Source organism: Chaetodon trifascialis, chromosome 10 (assembly GCF_039877785.1).
Source record: "Chaetodon trifascialis isolate fChaTrf1 chromosome 10, fChaTrf1.hap1, whole genome shotgun sequence".
NCBI classification, from domain to species: domain Eukaryota; kingdom Metazoa; phylum Chordata; class Actinopteri; order Chaetodontiformes; family Chaetodontidae; genus Chaetodon; species Chaetodon trifascialis.
Genome location: NC_092065.1, coordinates 12,267,752 through 12,288,673, shown reverse-complemented (window position 1 = coordinate 12,288,673; position 20,922 = coordinate 12,267,752). Strand labels below are relative to the sequence as shown.

The following is a 20,922-nucleotide window of genomic DNA, read 5'->3' as shown; positions in this document are numbered from 1 at the left end:
AAAACAAATGAAAAGACAGTAAAAGAAGAGATATGATGATGATGATGATGATGATGATGATGATGATGATGATGATGATGATGATGATGATGATGATGATGATAACAACGAATAAGCAAACATATGTTTCCCAGTTTACCTCTTGCTAATAAATCCATTTTATATCAGGGGCATTCTGTCTCAAGTGTTTTTGTAGAACATGTATCAGTTGACATCATGCTCGCTCAGTATGAAATAAAATCCAGTCTGAAAATATTCAGAGCATCACCAGCATCAGCATCCAGCATCTCAGTTCATGCAAACAATGATGTAGTTTACAGTGGACAAGAGTTAGACAGGGTGACATGTTAAACTATATAATGCTGGACACACAGTTTGAACCAGTACTGAAACATCAAAATCACTTCATTTCAGGTCAATTGCGGTTTGAGTCAGTTTCATTTATTTCATGTTTTCATTTCCACATGGCTGGATTAAGCTGCTCTGCCCATGGCTGAACTAAAAGTTGTTGTTGTCACCCTCCCTCCTTTATTATGTATCCCAGATCATAAACTACCAGTACTCCTATGCTGAAAGGGTTTTCTTCGTGTCAGTTAATTTGGGACAGTTTGACTAAATACAACTTTATTTAGGAAGATGAGACCACGGTAAATTAGGACTAGATTTTGACACAGGGACCCCTCCTCATGACAGGCCAACATTAAGAGGTAATGCCAAACAGGTGATTCAAATTACATAGCCTACAACCAATCAATGAATGATCAATGAATCTGATGCATTTTTTTCCCCCACTGGTGGGACATTGGTGCTTTAAATTGTTATTTATATGCATAAAGCCAAGATATTATTCTTTCACTTATATCTCTTATATCCTTCTTTCTCCATTAAAATGTTAAATTGTGCACTAAAACTCCATATCTTGACAAAGAAAGGATTGATATTATGGCTATTTAAGGTATTTACTCACTGGTTAATTCATAGACACTAGAAGACTTGATTAATGTTTTGTCCCATTAAAGACTGTATAAATTGCGCGCAAAAGACATAAAAATCCTTAATTAATGAATCTAACCACTGTCAAACGACCCCTGACCCACTGTGACTTTTATTCAGTTTGACCATTGGCAACTTACTACACCTTTAGACGAACAAAGAAGGAATTGTGACGTTATTGCAAGTTATTCTCTCCTCATATTTTTCATTTTACGTCACGTGTGATCTCCAAAGTGAAAATGTTACCACCTTCTTTAATTTGCCTGATTAAGGGCATGCTGGTTATTTTAGATGCAGAAGGGAAACGCACAAAACACTTTCTATGAAATAAGGACAGATCATAAGAGTGTAAAAACTGTATGTGGCTCGCGGGCATTATGTTTGACACTGATTGGTTGTCATTTGTTTTTGTCAGCAGGGGAATTTGAACAGGCTGCAGTTCACCTCGTGACGCCTCGTCTGCTTCACTTCACCTTCGCCCGCCGCCTCTCCTGATCACCGGCCCAAGCTTTGTTAAGAGATCATGGCGACCTCTCTGCTTTTGTTTGCTTTGCTGTCAGCTGCTTCAGCTTCTCCCCTGTTGGAAGAAGGTAATCTGCTGCGATCAGTCCGTTTTTGTACAGTACACTTATTTACGCTGTTTCATTATCTGCGTTAACTTTCACTTTCATATTCTCCAATAATGACGCCTAGTCATATTTTTTGTCGTTATATTCTCTTTATTGCATTCATTTTAACGATATGAACTGTTTTCAGACGAGTTTCACTTCAAATCATGGATGGCACAGGTATGTTCTGTCTGTCAAACGCTGTAACGTACAGTATGTGCAGTATGTGTAACAGGAAGTTTCCCCCACATGAAAAATCACTGTCCGTCTCCTCCATGTTCAGCACAACAAAGCGTACGGCATGAAGGAGTTCTATGAGAGGCTCCAAATATTCACTGAGAACAGGAGGAGGGTTGACAAACACAATGAAGGAAATCACTCTTTCACAAGTAGGAACAGCCTGTTTGTGCATTTCCACTTTTTCCTCACATGTTGCACAGTAAAATATCTTCTGAGCCTTGTTTCTTCTCCTCCTGCAGTGGGGCTGAACCAGTTTTCAGACATGACCTTTGGTGAATTTAAAAAGGCTTTCCTTTGGTCTGAGCCACAGGTAATGCCAACCACAGAGGAAGTAGTTACAGTAATTGTTTGAGATGGGTTGTTGTTGAGGTTGTTAGTTTACACGCTGCCTTTTGCAGAACTGCTCTGCTACCAAGGGAAACTATCTCAGCAGCAACGGACCACATCCAGACTCCATCGACTGGAGGAAGAAAGGAAATTATGTGACACCAGTGAAGAATCAGGTGAAGTTTAACTGCACAAACACACACACAAATTTTATCATCCACTTTACTATTTACACCTGTGCTTTTGATCCTCTGACATGTTAAAATGTCTTCTCTGAAAAAGGTCTGTTGATGAAAATGCCATAAAAATGACATTTTTTTCCATGCATGCGCCGACAGTCTTTCTTTCAACAACACGCCTTATTGTTTAATATTGTCTTTGCACCAAAGGGAGGCTGTGGTAGTTGCTGGACTTTTTCCACAACCGGCTGCTTGGAGTCTGTTATTGCTATTAAGAGCGGGAAGCTCCAACCACTGGTGACTTTCTTTCACTTCTCTATCAAAACTGCTGTTCTTGTATGAAAAATAGTGCTTCCTTTGCCGCAGGAAGGCAAAGGGTATTTCCTGTAGCCTTTAACTGTTTTTTATATGACTTAGTCAGAACAGCAGCTGGTAGACTGCGCCCAGGACTTCAACAACCATGGATGTAATGGGTGAGAGTCGGTCATTACCCTGTAACTACCTCTGTGTGCATCACTTCAGGCACATTTTTAAGGTGGGATCTTAATTTGTCTTTCAGCGGCCTTCCCAGTCAAGCATTTGAATACATCATGTACAACAAAGGACTGATGACGGAGGCGGACTACCCATACACAGCTATTGTAACTAAACTCTGTCATCTTACATTATAGCAAAAACTAAATAATACACAAAACTGACTTTGAAATAACATATTTAATGGCTTTTGATTTCTACTTTTTCTTGTTAAATCAGGATGGACCTTGTAAGTACAAGCCAGAACTGGCATCTGCTTTTGTGAAGGATGTGGTGAACATAACAGCGGTGAGTGGACATGAGAGTCTTTCTTCAAGATAGATGTTTTTACTGAACACCTGTGAGTGATCAAGTCTTTCTGCTACAGTATGATGAGATGGGAATGGTGGATGCAGTCGCCACCCGCAACCCTGTCAGTTTAGCCTTTGAGGTGACCTCAGACTTCATGCAGTACTCCCAGGGTGTGTACACCAGGTGAGGAGAGGTCAAATTTTTTTGTATGCATGTGTAAGTATGCTTTCTTAGGGGGGGAAATCCTGTTTCACCTAGGGTTTATGATAAGTTAAATACAGGTGACATATATTTAAAAAAAAGGCCCAAACATGCTTCTGAGGGCAGATTTTCTATATTTTTTTATATTATTATATATTTATATATTAATTACTGATAACACCTCAACTCAAAGATAGATTCATGATACACACTTCTTTTTGTTAACCCTTTCAGCAGTACTTCTACTTTATAATTACATTATACCTTGTTATCCAACCTGGTCATATCTGGTTCAATTTCTGTCATATCAGCACTGGATAACTGATACCACCCACTTTCTTTAAGTTATGCAATTTAGACACATATACAAACACATTAAGTGTGTGCTCAATTACTTATGCATTCATCAACATTATTTGATGAATGCACATTGGTTGATGAAGAACAAATGTCCTCTGCTAGAATTAAAAATGGAACCAAAACATGACTGGAGAGGTCACATGAATAAGGATCAGGAAATATTTAGCTTTTTAAAAACACGTTATCTGCACACTGTGCCTTTAAAGCAAACAAACAACGCCTTCTCTGTCTGAAGCTGTTAGACTTGAAAGTGGTTTAGTTCCTCATTCCTTATCAGGCTAGTGTGTAAATTTGGATTTAACCCACTTGTTTTCTTCCGGTCAGCACTGAATGCCACAAAACCACAGACAGAGTGAACCACGCTGTGTTAGCAGTCGGGTATGGACAGGAGAATGGCTCACCGTACTGGTTAGTGAAGAACTCATGGGGAGCCGGCTGGGGGATTGGCGGGTAATTCTTCTATTTAACCACTAACAGGTATATATTACCAAATGTATAGCAAGGAGAGAAAGATACTAACAATGTTCTCCTCATACAGATACTTCCTTATTGAACGTGGGAATAACATGTGTGGACTCGCTGCCTGCTCATCTTTCCCGGAGGTGTGATTTCTGCATGATAACAAACTACAAAAGGACTGAAAAGGGAGCAATTTTTTTTACTGTTACTATTATACAGGATGATTTTTTATGTAATCACTGTGCTTCCATACAGTGGGTTTTTTGCACCACGCAGTAAGCACCATAACAGGACAGATCATAGTTATATGCAGATTAAACAGTAAATCTGAATTATCACTTCAGTACAAATCATTCAATTCATTGTATTTAAATTGACAAATAAAAACGATTAAATGCATTTCTTTGTGTCTTTCATTGCAATAATTTGCAGCTGTCTGCAAGATGCCCAAATATGATGCTCTAGTTATAACTGAGGAGAGAATAGTCCATGATGATGTATGATTACACAAAACTCCAGAAAGAGAATGTACACAATAGCACCAATATTGTTTTTTCCTCACTATGACGTTAATTTTACTGCAATTTTACTACTACAATTTTACTGTACTTGTCATTCACGAATAGGTGACATACGTAAATGCAGCAGACAGGATCTGTCTAGAATTTTGTACCTCAAACACCAAACATACACAAAGTACTGCACTTTTCAATTCCAGCACCAAGAATTATATTTTGTCAGAACTGTGTTTGTCACGAAGGTTTGGACAGGATTTTTTATATTGGTACATCCTTGTTTTCCATATTGAATAATTCCCTCAATTTTAGGAGCCGTCGCCAATGAGAGCGGTCACGCTCAATGTACAGTACCCCTGGTTGACTGACGGCGTGTGCCATAATACTACATTTCCCAGAATCCTTCTCCGGAAAATTGGCCATCCTCCTCAGCCAATAAGGAGTCAGTTTGTTGAACGGGCGCTAAATCTGTTGTGTGTCTGTCTCATAGTCCAGGAAAGAGCAACTGTAGCAGTATATATCAGGAGATAAGATCTTCTAACGTTAATGAACCTTGATGACATTCAATCCAGCAGTGAGACAAACTCAGCGCGAGACTCAGGCCGCTCGTCTTGTCCCGTGTCGCGAGAAATGCTGAAGAAACTGGCCGCCACTTCGTGAACTGAGCTCGGACTGCTAGCTAGCTAATGCTCGCTAGCTCAGCCTCTCACTTACAATGTCTAGTCTTCCACAAAATAACTTGAAGGAACAGCTGGCGAGGCACAGCAATGCTGCTCAGAACAAGTTGTCTCTGGCTAAACCCAAACCGGGGTAAGTCTACCGTGAACACACGCTTCTTTAGGGGAGTAACACTGGCTAAGAGTTAGCTTTGAGCTGTCAGCTGCGCTAACGCGTAAACACTCAGCTGTAACATAATTATTAGCTAACCTCACTTATCAACAAAACTGAGATACGTTAGCTTTGTCAAAGATGATTAGCTTTGCTAAAGGTCTGTTCGGTCATCACCAGAGGCCTCATGCAGCCAGATTTAATTTGACAACTTGAGCGGTTTCTATTCATCATGGAGACAGTCACTTAGCCATACAGTGTAAAACATTTGTATACATGTAGCGTTAGCTTAGAGAAGAGAGTATTTGTTTACTGTGTGAATTTAGCTGGCTTGTGTCAATAAATGCTGCACTGTCCATTCCAAGAAGTAATATTAATTTTTTTATTTGTTGAACTAATATTTGCAGTGTTTCCTTCAGCTACTAAAACAATAAGGAGACACGCTAAGTGGCTAAAAACATAAAGCAAATAAATGACTATTGTACAATGTCAGCTGTCATCACCTGCTCTGCAACTGGTACTTGGATGCTCATATTAAATTAAAATGTGTCATTCAGAAACAACAATAACAACAAACCAGCCATGTGTCTTTGGCTACTCTGCTTTTCTTAACGCTTAGACCAAACTTACTGTTGACAGTTGTTACCATCATCTGCTATATTTATCAGGCAGTGAGATGCAAAAGAAAAATGAGAGAAAAGAGATTTGTTTCCCAAACGATCAAATCTTTATTGAATGGACATGATGCCCATGCTGTCAAATTAGATTTTAATAATATGACTCTGTTTTAATTTTCAGGGCATTTTCTTTCAAAAAGAAGTCCTCATTGGGTACAACCAAGGTGGAAATCCCTACCAAGGTAATCAGCTCTTATGTTTTGGCAAACAGGAATGTCAATGTCCCTAAGAACAGTTTGGTGACTAAATCTCCTTTGACATTTTCAAACAAGCTTGACAGACCTCAAAAATCCAAAATCAGCACCTTCTTCTCTGTAAGTTCAAAAGACAAGTCGGACTGTGTCAGCCCAGCAGGAAACTGTGCTCCTGCAGGCCAGACTCCTTCAACAGTGTCTGCTGTTAAGGTGACTGCAGCTCCAATTACATCTGACAGTCATTTTACTGGTGGCACAAGAGGCAATACCACAAGTCTGGATGCATCTCTCGGTCTCTCGATAGATGACTGGGATGATTTTGATGACTTTGAAACTCCTGCCAAAACAAAAAATGACTCATTCACTTCAGAAATATCAGGGAAGAGAACCAACCCAGTGTCATCTCATGGGGAAGAAAAAACACAGTTTGCAGGGAAACTAAACCATGATGCGTCTCTTGCGACACCAGAGTTGAGCAGTAGTTTTGCAAACAACAATGCTCATTCCAAAAGTGGACAGTCTTGTATGGAAACAAATGAACTGGAGCCCAGTGTCGACGAGGCTGCAGTGTCACCAGGACCTAATTTGAATCAGGAGCCAGTAGAGTATGAACGTGAGGATTCTCCAGTTAAAAACACCAGAAGACGTCCTCCCGCTCATCTGAAGTCTGTCATGAGTGATAGTGAAGAGGACAACGATGCTGAGCTTGAGCCTTTTAAAGGAAGGAAAGGTAATGAGCTGTTTGTTGCAGCATTTGCGTTTTATATGTACAGTAAAGGGCAGATATTGGTCTGGGAAGCTTTGAATTATGCAAAACACAGGCTATATCTCTTTGCCTTTTAGATGATGAGAAAAAATGGATTGACCCAGATGTAATAGAGCTTGATGACAACTCAGTGCCTGATGATGACCTTGATTACATTCCCCCGTCTCCGATCCCTGATGACATCTCTCACACTACTTCTTCGTGGGAGATGAGGTCAGTTCTTTCAGTTTATCAAATAAAATGTATTTTACCTCTATTGACTCTTAAAATACAGTATATGTGTATTTTCTGTAATCCAAATCAGACTGATCATCGTTAGAGTTTTTTCTCATGCAGTAGTACTCCCCAAGACCTGCAAAGATATGAAAAATTGTGAAAAATTCATCTTTAAGCTGCACTACTTGCATTATTGACCTAACTAAAGCCTGAAATAGAACAAAAAGTAGCTTTCTTTGTTAATAATGATGCATTTAGACACACAACAATGTACATATAGAGTTATAGTTGAGACCTGACCACACAGACATAACATTGTTATTGGTTTAATTTGAGTCTTCCTTGTTTACTCACGTAAACTCTGAGCTCAGACCAACAAAAGGCATTCGTATTACTGCTTTTTATTAGATAGACTTAAAAAATGAAGCAGGACAAAACTTTTCTTTTGTTTCAAACAGATCCAAATCAGCTGTTTCTGAAAGCAGAGACAGTCTTGTGCAGTCAAAGGGACCCGTCAAAACACTGCATGAACCGTCTGATCACCACTCAAAAGACAAAACAAGTGGGTGTTGTGCCTTTCTCTGACCAGAACTTATCCCCTTACTCAGCCAATCAGGACTCCGCTCTTTGCCCCTGTTCATAAATTTTGGTATTTCCATCCTCTGATCACATCACAGATGAGCAGCTCTTCAGTATCATGGAGTCCATTTGTGCTCTGGTTGATTCCATCCCCGAACATGAAGTAATCGCTCTGTCTTGTGGAAATGAGCTGTTGCTGAAGAGGGCTCAAAGGTGTGTACATTTGAGTGGAAAACAGCTTTGTTATTATTCTCAATTTTTAATTATACCTCAGTATGACTGCAATCATCTGCCTTTCTCATGCAGGAAGAGGATTCTTGCAACTGGTGGTAGCGGTTTATTGAGGATGCAGCAGCCGGACAGCACCGTGCTTTCTGAACCCAGCTTTAAAGACAAATCTTCTTTTAGCTGTGATACATCCAGTGTTATGTCATCCAGCTGCTCTGTGTCTGTGGACTCCAAGAAGCCACCTCAGATCAGGAGATCTTTAGCCATGTCTGTGGACTATGAGTCTGATGACAGTAATATTGATGTGAAACCTATGCACAGTAAGCACAGCAGGACGATACAAGTGGAAAATGAGAGTATGTGTGACTCTCCATCAAGCCACGCCCTCACGAATCCATCTTTTAATTTCTCAAAGAAAACCAGCTCAGACTTGGATGATTCAGACCTCTTCTTCTCACCCAAGAAGCCAGAGAGCGTCGTTCAGATCAAATCTAAAACCTCAGCTGCAGAAGACATAGAACCAGATGACTTTTACTTTGACGATTTTGACATAGATGACTTGAATGACTCGGATATCCCTGCTTACCTCGATGAACCCTCAACTTCGTCAGTGTCACAACAAAACTCCAGCACCGTCACTACAACACTGAGAGAGGGGGGATCGAGCAAGTCTTCATGGGACAAGAAACCAACAACACCTGTGGCTGCACGCAAACCTTCAAACATCTGCTCTCCTGGTAAGTCAGCATGGGGGCATTTATGTGCTACTTTAAGGCAGTAAATGGCACTAAGTTAAACTTAATTGTATTTTAAGTGTGATTCTGAAATGATAAATACTCCTTATAACAGTCCCTGAGTTTGAGAATTTATGGAGTAGGTTGATGGTCTTCTGGTGCATTTTACTGAGTCAATTTTAATGTCTCCCTTCACAGAACCCACCTTCAGAAACCCGGCCCATGATCGCTTCAGAGGGTTCAACTTCCCCCACTCACAGGAGATGATGAAGATCTTTCACAAGCGTTTTGGTCTTCATCAGTTCAGGTTCAATCAACTAGAAGCAGTTAATGCGACGCTTCAGGGAGAGGACACATTTGTTTTGATGCCCACAGGTTAGTAGTGATCAAAAGTAACAAAAAGCCATGTAGATTTAGGATGTCATCAGCAGTAAAAATGTCCACATGTCTCTGTAACTAATGCGTCTTTAGGTGGGGGTAAAAGCCTGTGTTACCAGCTGCCTGCCTGCCTTTCGCCAGGAGTCACCGTGGTCATCTCCCCGCTCAAATCACTCATTGTCGACCAGGTCCAGAAACTCACCACACTGGATGTAAGTATGGTTGTTCCTGCTGGTCTGTTGGATCAGTATGAAGTGTGATGTTGTTGTAATATGTGCAGAGCTCAGACAGTGTATTACTTGTTTTGTTGTGTCCCACATTTCAGATCCCAGCAACGAGCCTGTCTGGTGATAAAAGCGACAGTGAAGCAGGGAGGATCTATATGCAGCTCTCCAGGAAAGACCCTATCATTAAACTGCTCTACGTTACTCCTGAAAAGGTGAGAAATGGTTATTTATTTTATCGTCCCTTGTGTCTGTGGCTGCTGTCAGACAAATACAACCACATACAACAAACCATACCATACAATACCTCTATATGTCGTTCCACTCCAAACTGTCAAATAGAATAGTTACACTCGTAATGTTGCAATCTTGAAGTGTGTTTTCTTGTTCGTTTTAAACAACATTAGCAGGAACTACGATTTTTACTCAAGACTGATGCATCTTTTCTTCTTCCCAAGGTGAGCGCAAGTAACAAGCTGATCTCCGCCCTGCAGAACCTGTACGAGCGAGGCCTTTTGGCCCGGTTTGTCATTGATGAGGCCCATTGTGTCAGTCAGGTGTGTTCCTCTGGTTTAAATGCAGCCTGCAGTATGCTTTTATTTTTACTGCAGCTGTTGTGAGTCATCCTGTGACCATAAATCTTTCAGTGGGGCCACGATTTTCGTCCAGACTACAAGCGACTGCATGAGCTGCGCCAGAAGTTCCCCAAGGTGCCGATGATGGCCCTGACGGCCACTGCCACCCCCCGCGTTCAGAAAGACATCCTCAACCAGCTGAATATGACTCGGCCGCAGGTGTACGTGCTCCATGTCTAGTTCTGTCTCAGATTTTTAAATGAATCGTGTTTCAATGTTGGATTCAACAGCTGAACATTTTCCATCTGATGTGTATTTTCAGCTTCACCATGAGTTTCAACAGAACAAACCTGAAGTATTCTGTGCTGCCCAAGAAACCCAAAAAGGTTGATGAGGACTGCATCAGCTGGATCAAGAAGCACTACCCACGTAAATAATTCAGCAGTACTTTTTCTGATTCGGGTTATTTTTAGAACACTGTCATCACTGTTTTGTTGGAAACTCAACTGAGATTCTTATGTGAGCACCATCTGAGGTGTGTGGCATCTGAATAATGTTGAAGGGACAATTGGTCAGAGATCAGATGAGTCTTAATTCAAGAAGGCAATGAGTTCAAATTGGACACCTCATGCCAAAAAGATGGAAAATTCTTAAGCCTGTATCAAAAATAATTGATTTTTTATCAAACAATTGATTGCTTTTGTAATTAGCCTTGTAAGAGATGAGAGAATGACCATGTGCGTACAAAGCCCCTCTGAATGTGTCTTTTTAACCTGCACCTCTGCACGTTGCAGGTGACTCTGGCATCGTTTACTGCCTCTCTCGTAATGACTGTGACGCCTTGGCTGAGAGTCTGCAGAGAGCGGGGATACTGGCTTTGTCGTATCACGCAGGTCTGAGCGACAGTGACAGAGAATATGTGCAGACCAAGTGGATCAATCAGGACGGCTGCCAGGTGAGGTCACCACTCAATCACTGAGATGACGTAAAGATTACTAAACGATGGTACTGGATACAAAGCAATGAGCGTACAAATAAAGGTAACATGTCTGCCAGGTCATCTGTGCCACCATAGCGTTTGGCATGGGGATCGACAAGCCTGATGTGCGCTATGTGATCCACGCCAGTCTGCCCAAGTCCATGGAGGGTTACTACCAGGAGTCCGGGAGAGCCGGTAGAGATGGAGAGATCTCTCACTGTATTCTCTTTTACTCCTACACTGATGTCCACCGCATCAAGAGGATTATCAGCAGTACGTGGCAAAAATGGACCTTTCTTACTGCATGCAGCTTAGTTTGTGACTTTTTTTACTGTATGTATTCATTATGTAGACTGATTGTTATTCGTTTTTATCACAGTGGACAGAGAAGGTGACAAATACACAAAGGCAACACATTTCACCAACCTGCACAGTATGGTGCAGTTCTGTGAGAACATGATGGAGTGCAGACGAATTCAGCTGCTCGCATACTTTGGGGAGCTGAAGTTCAATAAGAACTTCTGTAAGGACCATGCAGACGTCAGCTGTGACAACTGTGCCAAACCCAACGTATGGAATCATTTCTCATCATTTTCTGTCCGTATTCATTACAAATTCAAACCCTTACTTGTCCGTTTCTGACCGAGCAACCGTGTTTGAATGTCCCTGTGTGCAGCAATATAAGCAGAGAAATGTTACAGAGGACGTGAAGAAGATTGCACGGTTCGTCCAGGAGAACTGCGAGAAGGTCGGAGCGAGGTTTGGCAAGACTGCTCAGCAAAACAGGCTGACACTGAATATGCTGGTGGATATCTTTGTAGGTAAGTTACACACACATGCTTGCAATGAAAAAGAGTTTTGCAACTGTGAATCTTGCATGATTTTTGTCATAAGAATGAATTGTCTGTGTTCATGTGGGGGATCATCTCTTTCTGTCAGGGTCTAAGTCTGCCAAGGTACAGACAGGAATGTTTGGGATTGGAGGAGCATACTCCAAACATAATGCTGACCGGCTCTTCAAAAAGCTGGTTCTGGACAAGGTCCTGGAGGAGGATCTCTACATCACCAACAATGGCCAAGCTGTGTCTTATATCTCTGCTGGACCCAAAGCCATGAACGTGCTGACTGGAAATATGCAGGTAGCCTGACGTTCAGTAATTTAAGGGCAGCGTGAAGAGCTTGAACTTGAAGTTCATTGTTTAGATATTAATCAAAACATTAAACACTGGCTGGCATTTGTCTCATCGCAGGTGGAGTTCTACGAGACAGAAAGCGCGTCAAGCATCAGAAAACACAAAGCCGCTGCAGCCAAGAGCGTCTCCCGGAGAGAGGAGATGGTCCAGGAGTGTCTGAAGGAGCTGACGGATCTGTGCAAGCAGCTGGGCAAAGCGTTTGGCATTCACTACTACAACATCTTCTCCACCTCCACCTTGAAAAAGATAGCTGGTAATTTCTGAAATGATTGTCAAGGCGGTCTTTTAAAAGGTCATGTGACACAAGTAGCATTTTGTAACATGTCAAACTTTTTGTTGACATGAACAGAGAAGCTTTCCTCTGAACCTGAAGTGCTGCTACAAATTGATGGAGTGACAGAAGACAAACTGGAGAAGTATGGAGCGGAAGTCATTAAGGTCCTGCAGAAATACTCCGAGTGGCAGCTGCCTGGTAGGAGACCCAACTAAAGGTTTTGCACCTCGTTTCCTTTTTCAATCTGCTCATCGTGGTATTAATCCTCCATTGTGTCTGTAGCAGAGGAGCCAGCTGACAGCGGTGGAGACGGGTGGATAGACACGACACGAGGCCGCACAGAGACAGATTACGATGATGATTCAGAGTCTTCCTCCACCTACTTCCGCAATCAGGCCACAAAAGGACAGAAGAGGAAGAAAGCTCCGTTCTTCAAGTATTCCAAGAAGAAAAAAGCATATGGCAATGCAAGCTCCTACTCGAAAGGGTCTGTACTGCACCTGTCTCATGTTTTATCATCTAGTTGGGGATTATATGTAGCGATGAGCTTCACTGCATATCTGAAACTTTATTTCTTTTTCCCCCTCCTTCTGTCGTGCCGTGGCGTTGTGCATTCAGCAATGGCTACAGCAGCAATAAATCGTGGTCATCATCCAGCTCCAGAGGTGGATCCAAAGCTGCAGGCCAGGGGTACAGAAACTCGGTGGGAGATGCATCGGCAGGCAGGAGACCAGGCTTCCTGACCGTCCCGACCCCTCAGACCAACCAGCGACCCTTCTTAAAACCAGCCTTTTCACACTAAGCTCAGGACTGTCCTCTGGATCAGACTTTCTTGGACGGTAAAATACTATTTCACTACATTTACAAACCAGTTGGTGTTTTTAATTGTGTATGTATGTTTTGTACAGTTGTAATGGTGTCTTTCCAGATAGATACATTGTTTGTAAACTGGCTGTAAATTGTAAAACCCTTGTCCTTTTGTGATGTGCGTGTTCATTTTTTCATATTAAAGACAGATTTTTTTAATAACTGTCGCTTCAGCTGGTCTACATTTAAAATTTGAATTTGTGATGTATCACAAAGCCACAGGGAGTCACATCACATTTTTATTCAATGTTTATTTCAAGTTTGAATAGTTTTATTTAATGGCACCAGTTACAAGGGACTATTGGAGAGAAACAATATTTTATACTGACTTGTACAGAAGGTTACCTACAGTACAAACATGGGTTCGGAATGGATCAGACTGAACAAGAACTGGATTTGGCACATGGATTTATATATATAGATACTTGTATATATAACGTAATTAAACAGCAATCTTCAACCCCAGGATAGAACGAGGCAGACTACATAACACACCACCAGACATGGATATGCATATACACTTATTGATGTGTATGCACGGTCGTGTGAGGGTCTGTCTACCGGGAGCTGACGGGGACAAAAAGCAGATCAAGATGTCTTCGGTCTTTCATCCATCAACCCCTCAGTTCTACATGCATCATCCACATTAATGTGACAGGGGTTTTTGGCCAGGAACAAATTTTAGGTAGCTAATTGCATAAAAATCACCTGATTTCAATATAAGTTGGTGATGTAATTCTTTTTCATCACATAAATATCAACAACAAAAACCTTAGAAAATGAAGTTTGAAGGACAGCGAATGACATTAATTGAAATTCCTGCCTATGTTATACGTATTAACTTTCTGAGATTTTTATTTTCTAAAGATGTCCAATCAAGTATGTAGGAAAACACAGGGAGTAGACAAAATAACAAGAACACCCCACAGTGAATAACACCACAAAACCTCAAAAACTACCCTCAACAGGTCTTCGACACCACCTCAGTAAACACTGAAATTCACGAATGTAGCATTTGTCGCTTAGTTGTTATTTAAATTAAACCATGTGGGTGTTTCCGTTATTGAGTCCATCCCCTTGTTTATTAAATTTCAACTTTTCCAATGCACCACATCATATTTGCATGGCTGTACCTTCACTGCTGCTTTTCAGGGAAGGACGAGCTGTCCCTGAGGTCCAAACCGTGGATGACAATCAAGCTCGTTCATCAAAAGTCACATCTGACCAAAACTGTAGCCGTCCCCCATGAGGTAAAAGAACAGTAAAATATGTAAACATGGCACAGCAAACTGAATGTAAAATGAAAAGTCAGGTTTGTCCCAGGAAAGACGCCTGTAGAGACAAATTAAGACAGATTTCAGGGCTGTCCAGTGTACGTGACAAACAGCTTCAGACAGAGATGAACTGTCTTTCCATCTCGTCCTGGGAGAGTTTAGGACGGAGTAGTCTGCAGTACAAGTGTTAGGGACGCTGTGTCTTTCGCTCTCCATCCCTCCATCTTTGCGACTTTGGTAAACGGCAGAGTTAGGATCCAGGCACAGGGAACAATCTGTCACTTAACAATGAAACAGCAAAGAGAAACAGCAGGACAAACATCCACACAAGAGGTCTCTAAGGAAACTTTTTGTAAAGTGTTATTGACGAATGCAACGGTGACTAAGTGTCTCAGTGGTCACATCTTTGTTAGAGTCAGCACAACAGCAATTTGGTAAGAGGGTTCTCTAGAAACAGAAAGGACATATTTGACTTATTTGTCATTGATTCTAATACACAGGTTTGTAAATCACATCTTTTTGCTCTCACAGCTGATTATTGCTCCTTGAATAATGCTGCCTTGTTTTGTTTTTTTTGTTTTTTTTTTAATTGTTGCATGTTCAGAGACCACTGCAGCTACATAATGCTGATAAATGTAAATGAGAAACCCCTTCAGCAGACTGACCTTTAAAAGATGTCCTGCTAACAACTCAGCCTGGCTGGACTGGCCAATCATATTGACCTTCATGTCAGTAAAGAAGTAATAAATATGAAGTATGAATGTACACACAGAGAAAAAAAAAGTCAACCCACCCACCCTGCTCCACCCCCGTTAGGAAAAAATGTGCTTCATCTTTGCATCTGTTATTTACTGGATGTATCCGAGTTAGAAACGATTAACGTGACACAAATAAGCGCCTACACTGTGTGTTTGACAGGTTTCTTGCCAAGGTAGCTCTCATGATTTGATATTCTCCTCCAGCATCGTGCTGGGAAATGTTGGTGCTGCTCCCTCTGCCACAGATAAGTGTGGTTTGCAAGGGATAATGAGCTACAGGAGTGGATCCAGCCACAATGCCGAAGTGCATGCTACTCTGTGGTCAGGACTACAATTTAGCCAGGAACTGACACGCTCGGATTACACAGCAGCAAACAAAGAAGGTAGCACCATTGGGCCTTCAGTGGAGCAGCTGCAGGTGCTGGTACGAGAGTGTGGCGTGTGAAATATCAGGCCAAAAAACAAGCAACCCTATACAGCCATTAGAGCCACAAGTCACCAAGTGATTCAGTTTCAAAGAAGCAGACCGATCACTTGAACCCCCCTCGAAGGCCTCCGAGATCCCTCCGTCTTCTCTACCTCGTTCTCTCTTTTCCTTCCAGTAATTCCTTCTCGCCTTTTCCAAAAAAATGTTTACTCCTCTCGGTCTAAACCTCCACTGCTTTAACCTCCAGTCTTGTTTCCATTCCTACATACAGACATACTAACACTTAACACCTGCACTTGGTACAGGAGGTAGACACGCAGTACAAAAAACAGATTTTACCCAGAATCCAGCAGCCATGACAGTTATTGCTCCCTGGAGCTGTGAGGCTGAAGAGTCTCGAGCCTGACCGACGAATTGAAGGGCAGATATTAGTCACAAATATTGGCTTATCACAGATATACTGGTATCTGCTCTTATTTCAGCTGATTGGAAGTTTGGGGAAGAAAAAGTGCACGAGGTATCTCAGAAAATGTCAACATATACTAGAGTTTGTCGAGCAGACTCCATTGTTATCGCCACCAAAGAGGTTATGTTTCCAGTCCCTTTTAACCGCTCATTCTTAATATATTAGTGACTGCATGTTTTGTTTAGGGCTGCAACTAACCATTATTTTCATTATCAGTTAATCTGCTATTCTCTAGATTAGTCGATTGTCAGAAAATAGTGGAAAATGCCCTGACCTCTTCAAAACTGCTCTTCTTAAATCTGACCGATGGTCCAAAACCCAAAGATGTTCCATTTACAATGATATAAAACAGAGAAAAGCAGAAAATCCTCACACTGGAGAAGCTGAAACCAGAAAATGTTTGGCATTTTTGCTTGAAATGGGACAACTGTTCATCAAAATAGCTGCCAATGAATTTTCTATCGTTTGATTGACAGATCGTCTCAGCTCCAGTTTTATTTCACACGTTTTTAAGTGAGTTTTAGTTTCAGTGCAGATCCCGTATCGGTCAGGCTCACAGTCACCTCTCCAAACTCTTCAAGTAAAATAAGATGTTATGAACGGTGAAAATGTGTTTTTGGATAATTTGGTGTTAGTGATGGTATAATGACATCTCCAGATTTCATTCTGTACAACTTTATGTTTAAAATCATCGTTGAAACTGCACACGCTGAAGGCTGATTCACTGCTGGTGGAGCCATGAGAGGTGTGATCAGTGTTGAGTGGATCTGGATAAAAACCCTGTTTTTTAGTCCCCCCTTTTCCACATTTCCATAAATGCTTCTGACCTTACTTGAAACACAGCGCTAAAAAAGGTATAATTTAATCTTCAATAACAAAATAACATTTCAGTTCTGTTAAAATATACATGAAAAACCTGTCAATATATATTAGGAAACAAACTAATTTGTACAAAAAGTACATCATTATTCTTATTCTAATAATAATAATAATAATATAGTATGATACATGAACCTAAGAGCAAGTCGATATGAAACCAAAATAAATCATAAACTCTTCATACAAAGAAATTATTGAAATTCATCGAATTTCAACTGGATGAAAAATGCAAATCAAATTAAGTAACAGAACAACTGAACAAAGAAACACATTCAACAGTACTTAATTATTAAAACCATTGCACATCTATCTAGACTATCATCTATTGGTGCCAGTGAATCTTTGCTCGTCATGAAGATTTCTCTAACCGCATCTGACACTACGGGCTCACGTAACACTATTGGTACTGGTTTATTTTACTGTATCCTTATAAAATGTTATAAAACAGCTTTGATCTTCACCAGTTGACTTTGTACACCATTGTATACTAAAGTGTAATTGTGTCTTAAAATAATCCACAAAATTCAAAACTGCCAACGGTTGTGGAAATCTTCTCAAAAAGGCATTTGGTAGTCACCCTGTCTGTTCTGTTTCATGAACCTTCGCTGTTATTCCCCTCAGATTGCTCTGTTTTTCCTGATGAGGTGAATCCGCTGTTTGTCTAGTTGACTCCTGATGGGGATGAAAGATATTACACTACTTTGCCTCGTATACTTCACAACAGCGGGCCAATCGACTCTAACACAACTCGCTTCCATCTTCATTTAGTAACAAATCAACTTTCTCAATTCCATCATCTCTTCCCCTTTTCTTCAATTCAAATACACGTTTCAAAATCAATAAATAATAAATGAAGGCAACGTTGATCCGTTGCGACGAAATCTTCCGTTCCCGTAAAAGGAACTGCTTAAAATTCTTCAGTTCTTTGATTTCCAGTCTTAATTTTTTTCCTTTGTGTTATTTGAAAAAATAAAATACCTGAAATGACTTGAAATAAAAAAGAAAAATGCAAAAAAAAAAAAAAAAAAATCTTCTGGTTTTGTAGAAAAAAAAGAAGAAAACAAGCGAAATGAGGGGGGTGGTTGGGTGGGGTGGTGGGAGGTGGGGGTTAACTCAAAGTGGAGGAGGGGAAGAGAGATCCTGGCCCGGTGTTACCAGGAGTGGTCCAAGCTGTATGTCTGCAGGAGGATGATGGGAGAAGCAGGGTTCATGGTTGGGACGAGGCTGCCCTCCATCACTCCGGAGTCCTAACCGTCTTCCCAGACCCCCGAACGGGCTTACGAACTCTACGACCTCACTCTCACTTGTTAATGAGCAACCCGCCCACCCAGCGGAGCTTGCAGGCAAACCACCGCCTGAGGGGACAAAAGTATTCGTAATGGAACTGCTCAAACTCGGGGGTCTGGCGGATATCACGTAAAAATGCAATGTCAAGGTCTGACTCGGTGAGGATGATGAGGAGGAGGAGCAAGACAAAGAGGAGTCCAATGGTCACAAGGAGCAAACGGAGGACACTTAAGACAAATTTATTCACCTGTTCCACCTCGCTGAGGGCTGAGTCCCCCCCTGCACCCTCTAGTGCAGATCTACCGTCTGCACCAAAATCACCCCCTTCCCCATGCATGGGGGTCCCCGCCTCCGACTCCTTCTCCTCCTCGATGCTGCAGGGCGCCCCGTTGATCTGGCGCGAGGCGGCCAGCTCCATGCTGTGCTCGGCCACCGGGGTGGGCAGGACGCTGTCGGAGGGACTGTAGGCCTCGTCCGAGATCACCGCGGTCCTCTCGCTGGCGTCTGTGGCCTGGCTCCGGGAGCGTGGCATGAAGGACTCCCCATGGGACACTGAACGCACCGGCGTAGAGTGGGCACTGTCACGCAACGACTCCAGACCTTGTGGGGTGGTTCAGGGAGGAAGAGGAGGAGGGAAACAGACAGGAAGAAAGGAACATTACACCCATTTCACAGCATGAAAGACAAGTTTGCTGACACGATGTGGACAGTCACACTCTATACGAGGGTGGCGTTCAATACACTGTAGATCTAAAAGGCTGAGAGGTTTCTTCTGTTGGGGGGGGGTGGTGGTATTGCCATTATACAGGACGCTCATGAGCTGATGTGATGCCTAATCATCATCTCTAATGGAGGAAATCATCATGTTCCACTTAGACTGGAAGAGTACATCTCATTCAACAACCAATGAGTATACATTAAGATAAAGTATTCTTCAGAGGCAATGACATAAAACAGGCCTGCTTCCTCATAACATTGTCTCTTTTATCTACTCGCACCTTCTGACCCCCTAATTTCTAAACATGACACAAGATATTGGAAGTTACATCACTGATCGCACTTTGAATATTAGCATCCCAACATTTTGAAATCAGGGTTGTACTTATAACAGAGCCTCATTTCCTCAAACACAAAGCACTGTTTATTTTTTATATAAGTTTTATATAAGTTTGTTGTTAAAACAACACCCACATGACTTGTCCATACTGGCTGAGAAGACATCTTTTTCCAATGTGTGCAGACATGCATTACAGCTGCAGTTAATATGAGGCTTTGAGTCTTAGTGGACACACAAAGTGGGTATTTTCAACAGACAGTGTTTTTGCACAAATTTCCCTCTTTGTGTTATCATCCCTCAACCACAGGAGCAACCGCAGCCATTACAAATTGTTCAAATGTGCATGTGTGTGTGTGTATGTGTGTGTGTGTGTGTGTGTGTGTGTGTGTGTGTGTGTGTGTGTGTGTGTGTGTGTGTGTGTGTGTGTGTGTGTGTGTGTAGCACATGCTTCTTAACCTTTCCTTTAATGCCTGTAGAAAACTTATGATCAACCTTATTGCAACGGCACCAAACAGTCAAAAGAATATTTCCTAATTAAATCAAACCAAAAGGCATATAAAAATGTCTTTAGCTGCAACAAGGAGAGAGCTATCATGAAACGCCTGGAGAGGCTGGTTCTCAACATCATCTTTCCAACTGTCAAAACAATCTTGGACCAAAACCAGTTGACCTACAAGGCCAAAAGGGGGACTGAAGATGCAGCAGCATGTCTCCTCAATCCTCTCCTACAACACCTCGAGTCACCCGGTAACATCAGCAGACTCCTCCTCATTGACTTCAGCTCAGCTTTCAATGCCATCCAGCACCAGCAGATGATCCATCACCTACATGTCCCACAGCTTCTCATCCACTGGAAACACAGCTTCCTCAGTGACAGACCCCAATCCATCAAGGTGGGCAGAACAACATCCTCATCCTCCATCACCAACACTGGAGGTTGTTGTGTCCTGAGCCCCTTCCTGTTTACCCTCTACACCAATGAGTGTGTCAGCCCCTCACCCATCATCACATACCTCAAATACTCCAACAACACAGCAGTTCTTTCACTACTCAATGATAACCACTCGACAGCAAGCTACCATGACTCCATCTCCCATCTCACACAGTGGTGTATGGACAATCACCTACAGTTAAATGTCTCCAAAACAAAGGAACTGGTCTTCAACTCCTCCAGCACAAGCAGATCAGTCTCTAAGCCCACCCACACCCCCATCAGCATCAGTGGCGAAGATGTTGAAATGAAATATCTCAGCATCACCCTGGACAATAAACTGAACTTTGAACAACACACAAATGACATCCAACAAAGACTCTCCGCCATCCGCAAACTTAAATCACTTTCCATTGCCCCCCCA

The 20,922-nt window shown here is 41.8% G+C and overlaps 3 protein-coding genes across 6 annotated transcripts in view; 2 read left to right on the top strand and 1 right to left on the bottom strand.

Annotated features, from left to right (window-relative positions):
* Window positions 1-1,406: 1,406 nt before the first annotated feature.
* On the top strand, window positions 1,407-4,590 carry ctsh (cathepsin H). Its single transcript, XM_070972117.1, has 12 exons — window positions 1,407-1,583; window positions 1,750-1,781; window positions 1,885-1,990; window positions 2,081-2,151; window positions 2,240-2,344; window positions 2,558-2,644; window positions 2,765-2,820; window positions 2,907-2,988; window positions 3,101-3,169; window positions 3,249-3,355; window positions 4,058-4,183; window positions 4,272-4,590. The coding sequence occupies exons 1-12, from the start codon at window positions 1,517-1,519 to the stop codon at window positions 4,339-4,341; spliced, it is 978 nt and encodes a 325-aa protein (XP_070828218.1). The 5' UTR covers window positions 1,407-1,516; the 3' UTR covers window positions 4,342-4,590.
* Window positions 4,591-5,168: 578 nt separating this feature from the next.
* On the top strand, window positions 5,169-13,577 carry blm (BLM RecQ like helicase). Of its 3 annotated transcripts, XM_070973059.1 has the most exons (22): window positions 5,293-5,517; window positions 6,334-6,394; window positions 6,485-7,136; window positions 7,250-7,385; window positions 7,847-7,950; window positions 8,066-8,180; window positions 8,274-8,932; window positions 9,128-9,304; window positions 9,401-9,519; window positions 9,633-9,746; window positions 9,990-10,088; window positions 10,179-10,327; window positions 10,429-10,535; window positions 10,901-11,061; window positions 11,163-11,358; window positions 11,465-11,655; window positions 11,762-11,906; window positions 12,025-12,224; window positions 12,336-12,531; window positions 12,628-12,750; window positions 12,835-13,039; window positions 13,171-13,576. In XM_070973059.1, the coding sequence occupies exons 1-22, from the start codon at window positions 5,423-5,425 to the stop codon at window positions 13,352-13,354; spliced, it is 4,188 nt and encodes a 1,395-aa protein (XP_070829160.1). In that variant the 5' UTR covers window positions 5,293-5,422; the 3' UTR covers window positions 13,355-13,576. The 3 variants fall into 3 exon arrangements, with proteins under 3 accessions (XP_070829158.1, XP_070829160.1, XP_070829159.1); XM_070973057.1 differs by having other exon boundaries at window positions 5,169-5,517; window positions 6,334-7,136; XM_070973058.1 differs by having other exon boundaries at window positions 6,334-7,136; window positions 12,838-13,039; window positions 13,171-13,577.
* Window positions 13,578-13,650: 73 nt separating this feature from the next.
* Window positions 13,651-20,922, bottom strand: part of LOC139337258 (FERM domain-containing protein 5) — a 65,615-nt gene continuing 58,343 nt past the window's right edge. For both annotated transcript variants that reach the window (XM_070971770.1, XM_070971771.1), the window contains exon 14: window positions 13,651-19,110. In XM_070971770.1, the coding sequence (XP_070827871.1) occupies window positions 18,524-19,110 (587 nt within the window). In that variant the 3' untranslated portion in view covers window positions 13,651-18,523. The remainder of the gene's footprint in view (window positions 19,111-20,922) is intronic.

What these genes read in the sequence shown, in the direction of transcription:
- blm (XM_070973057.1), top strand. Translation starts at nt 5,423, where the DNA reads ATGTCTAGTCTTCCACAAAATAACTTGAAGGAACAGCTGGCGAGGCAC. An exon ending in CCACTCAAAAGACAAAACAA is followed by an intron (nt 7,951 to 8,065) that starts GTGGGTGTTGTG and finishes ATCACATCACAG; the next exon opens with ATGAGCAGCTCTTCAGTATC. An exon ending in AGAAACTCACCACACTGGAT is followed by an intron (nt 9,520 to 9,632) that starts GTAAGTATGGTT and finishes CCCACATTTCAG; the next exon opens with ATCCCAGCAACGAGCCTGTC.
- ctsh (XM_070972117.1), top strand. Translation starts at nt 1,517, where the DNA reads ATGGCGACCTCTCTGCTTTTGTTTGCTTTGCTGTCAGCTGCTTCAGCT. An exon ending in TTCTCCCCTGTTGGAAGAAG is followed by an intron (nt 1,584 to 1,749) that starts GTAATCTGCTGC and finishes AACTGTTTTCAG; the next exon opens with ACGAGTTTCACTTCAAATCA. An exon ending in TCAAATCATGGATGGCACAG is followed by an intron (nt 1,782 to 1,884) that starts GTATGTTCTGTC and finishes CTCCATGTTCAG; the next exon opens with CACAACAAAGCGTACGGCAT.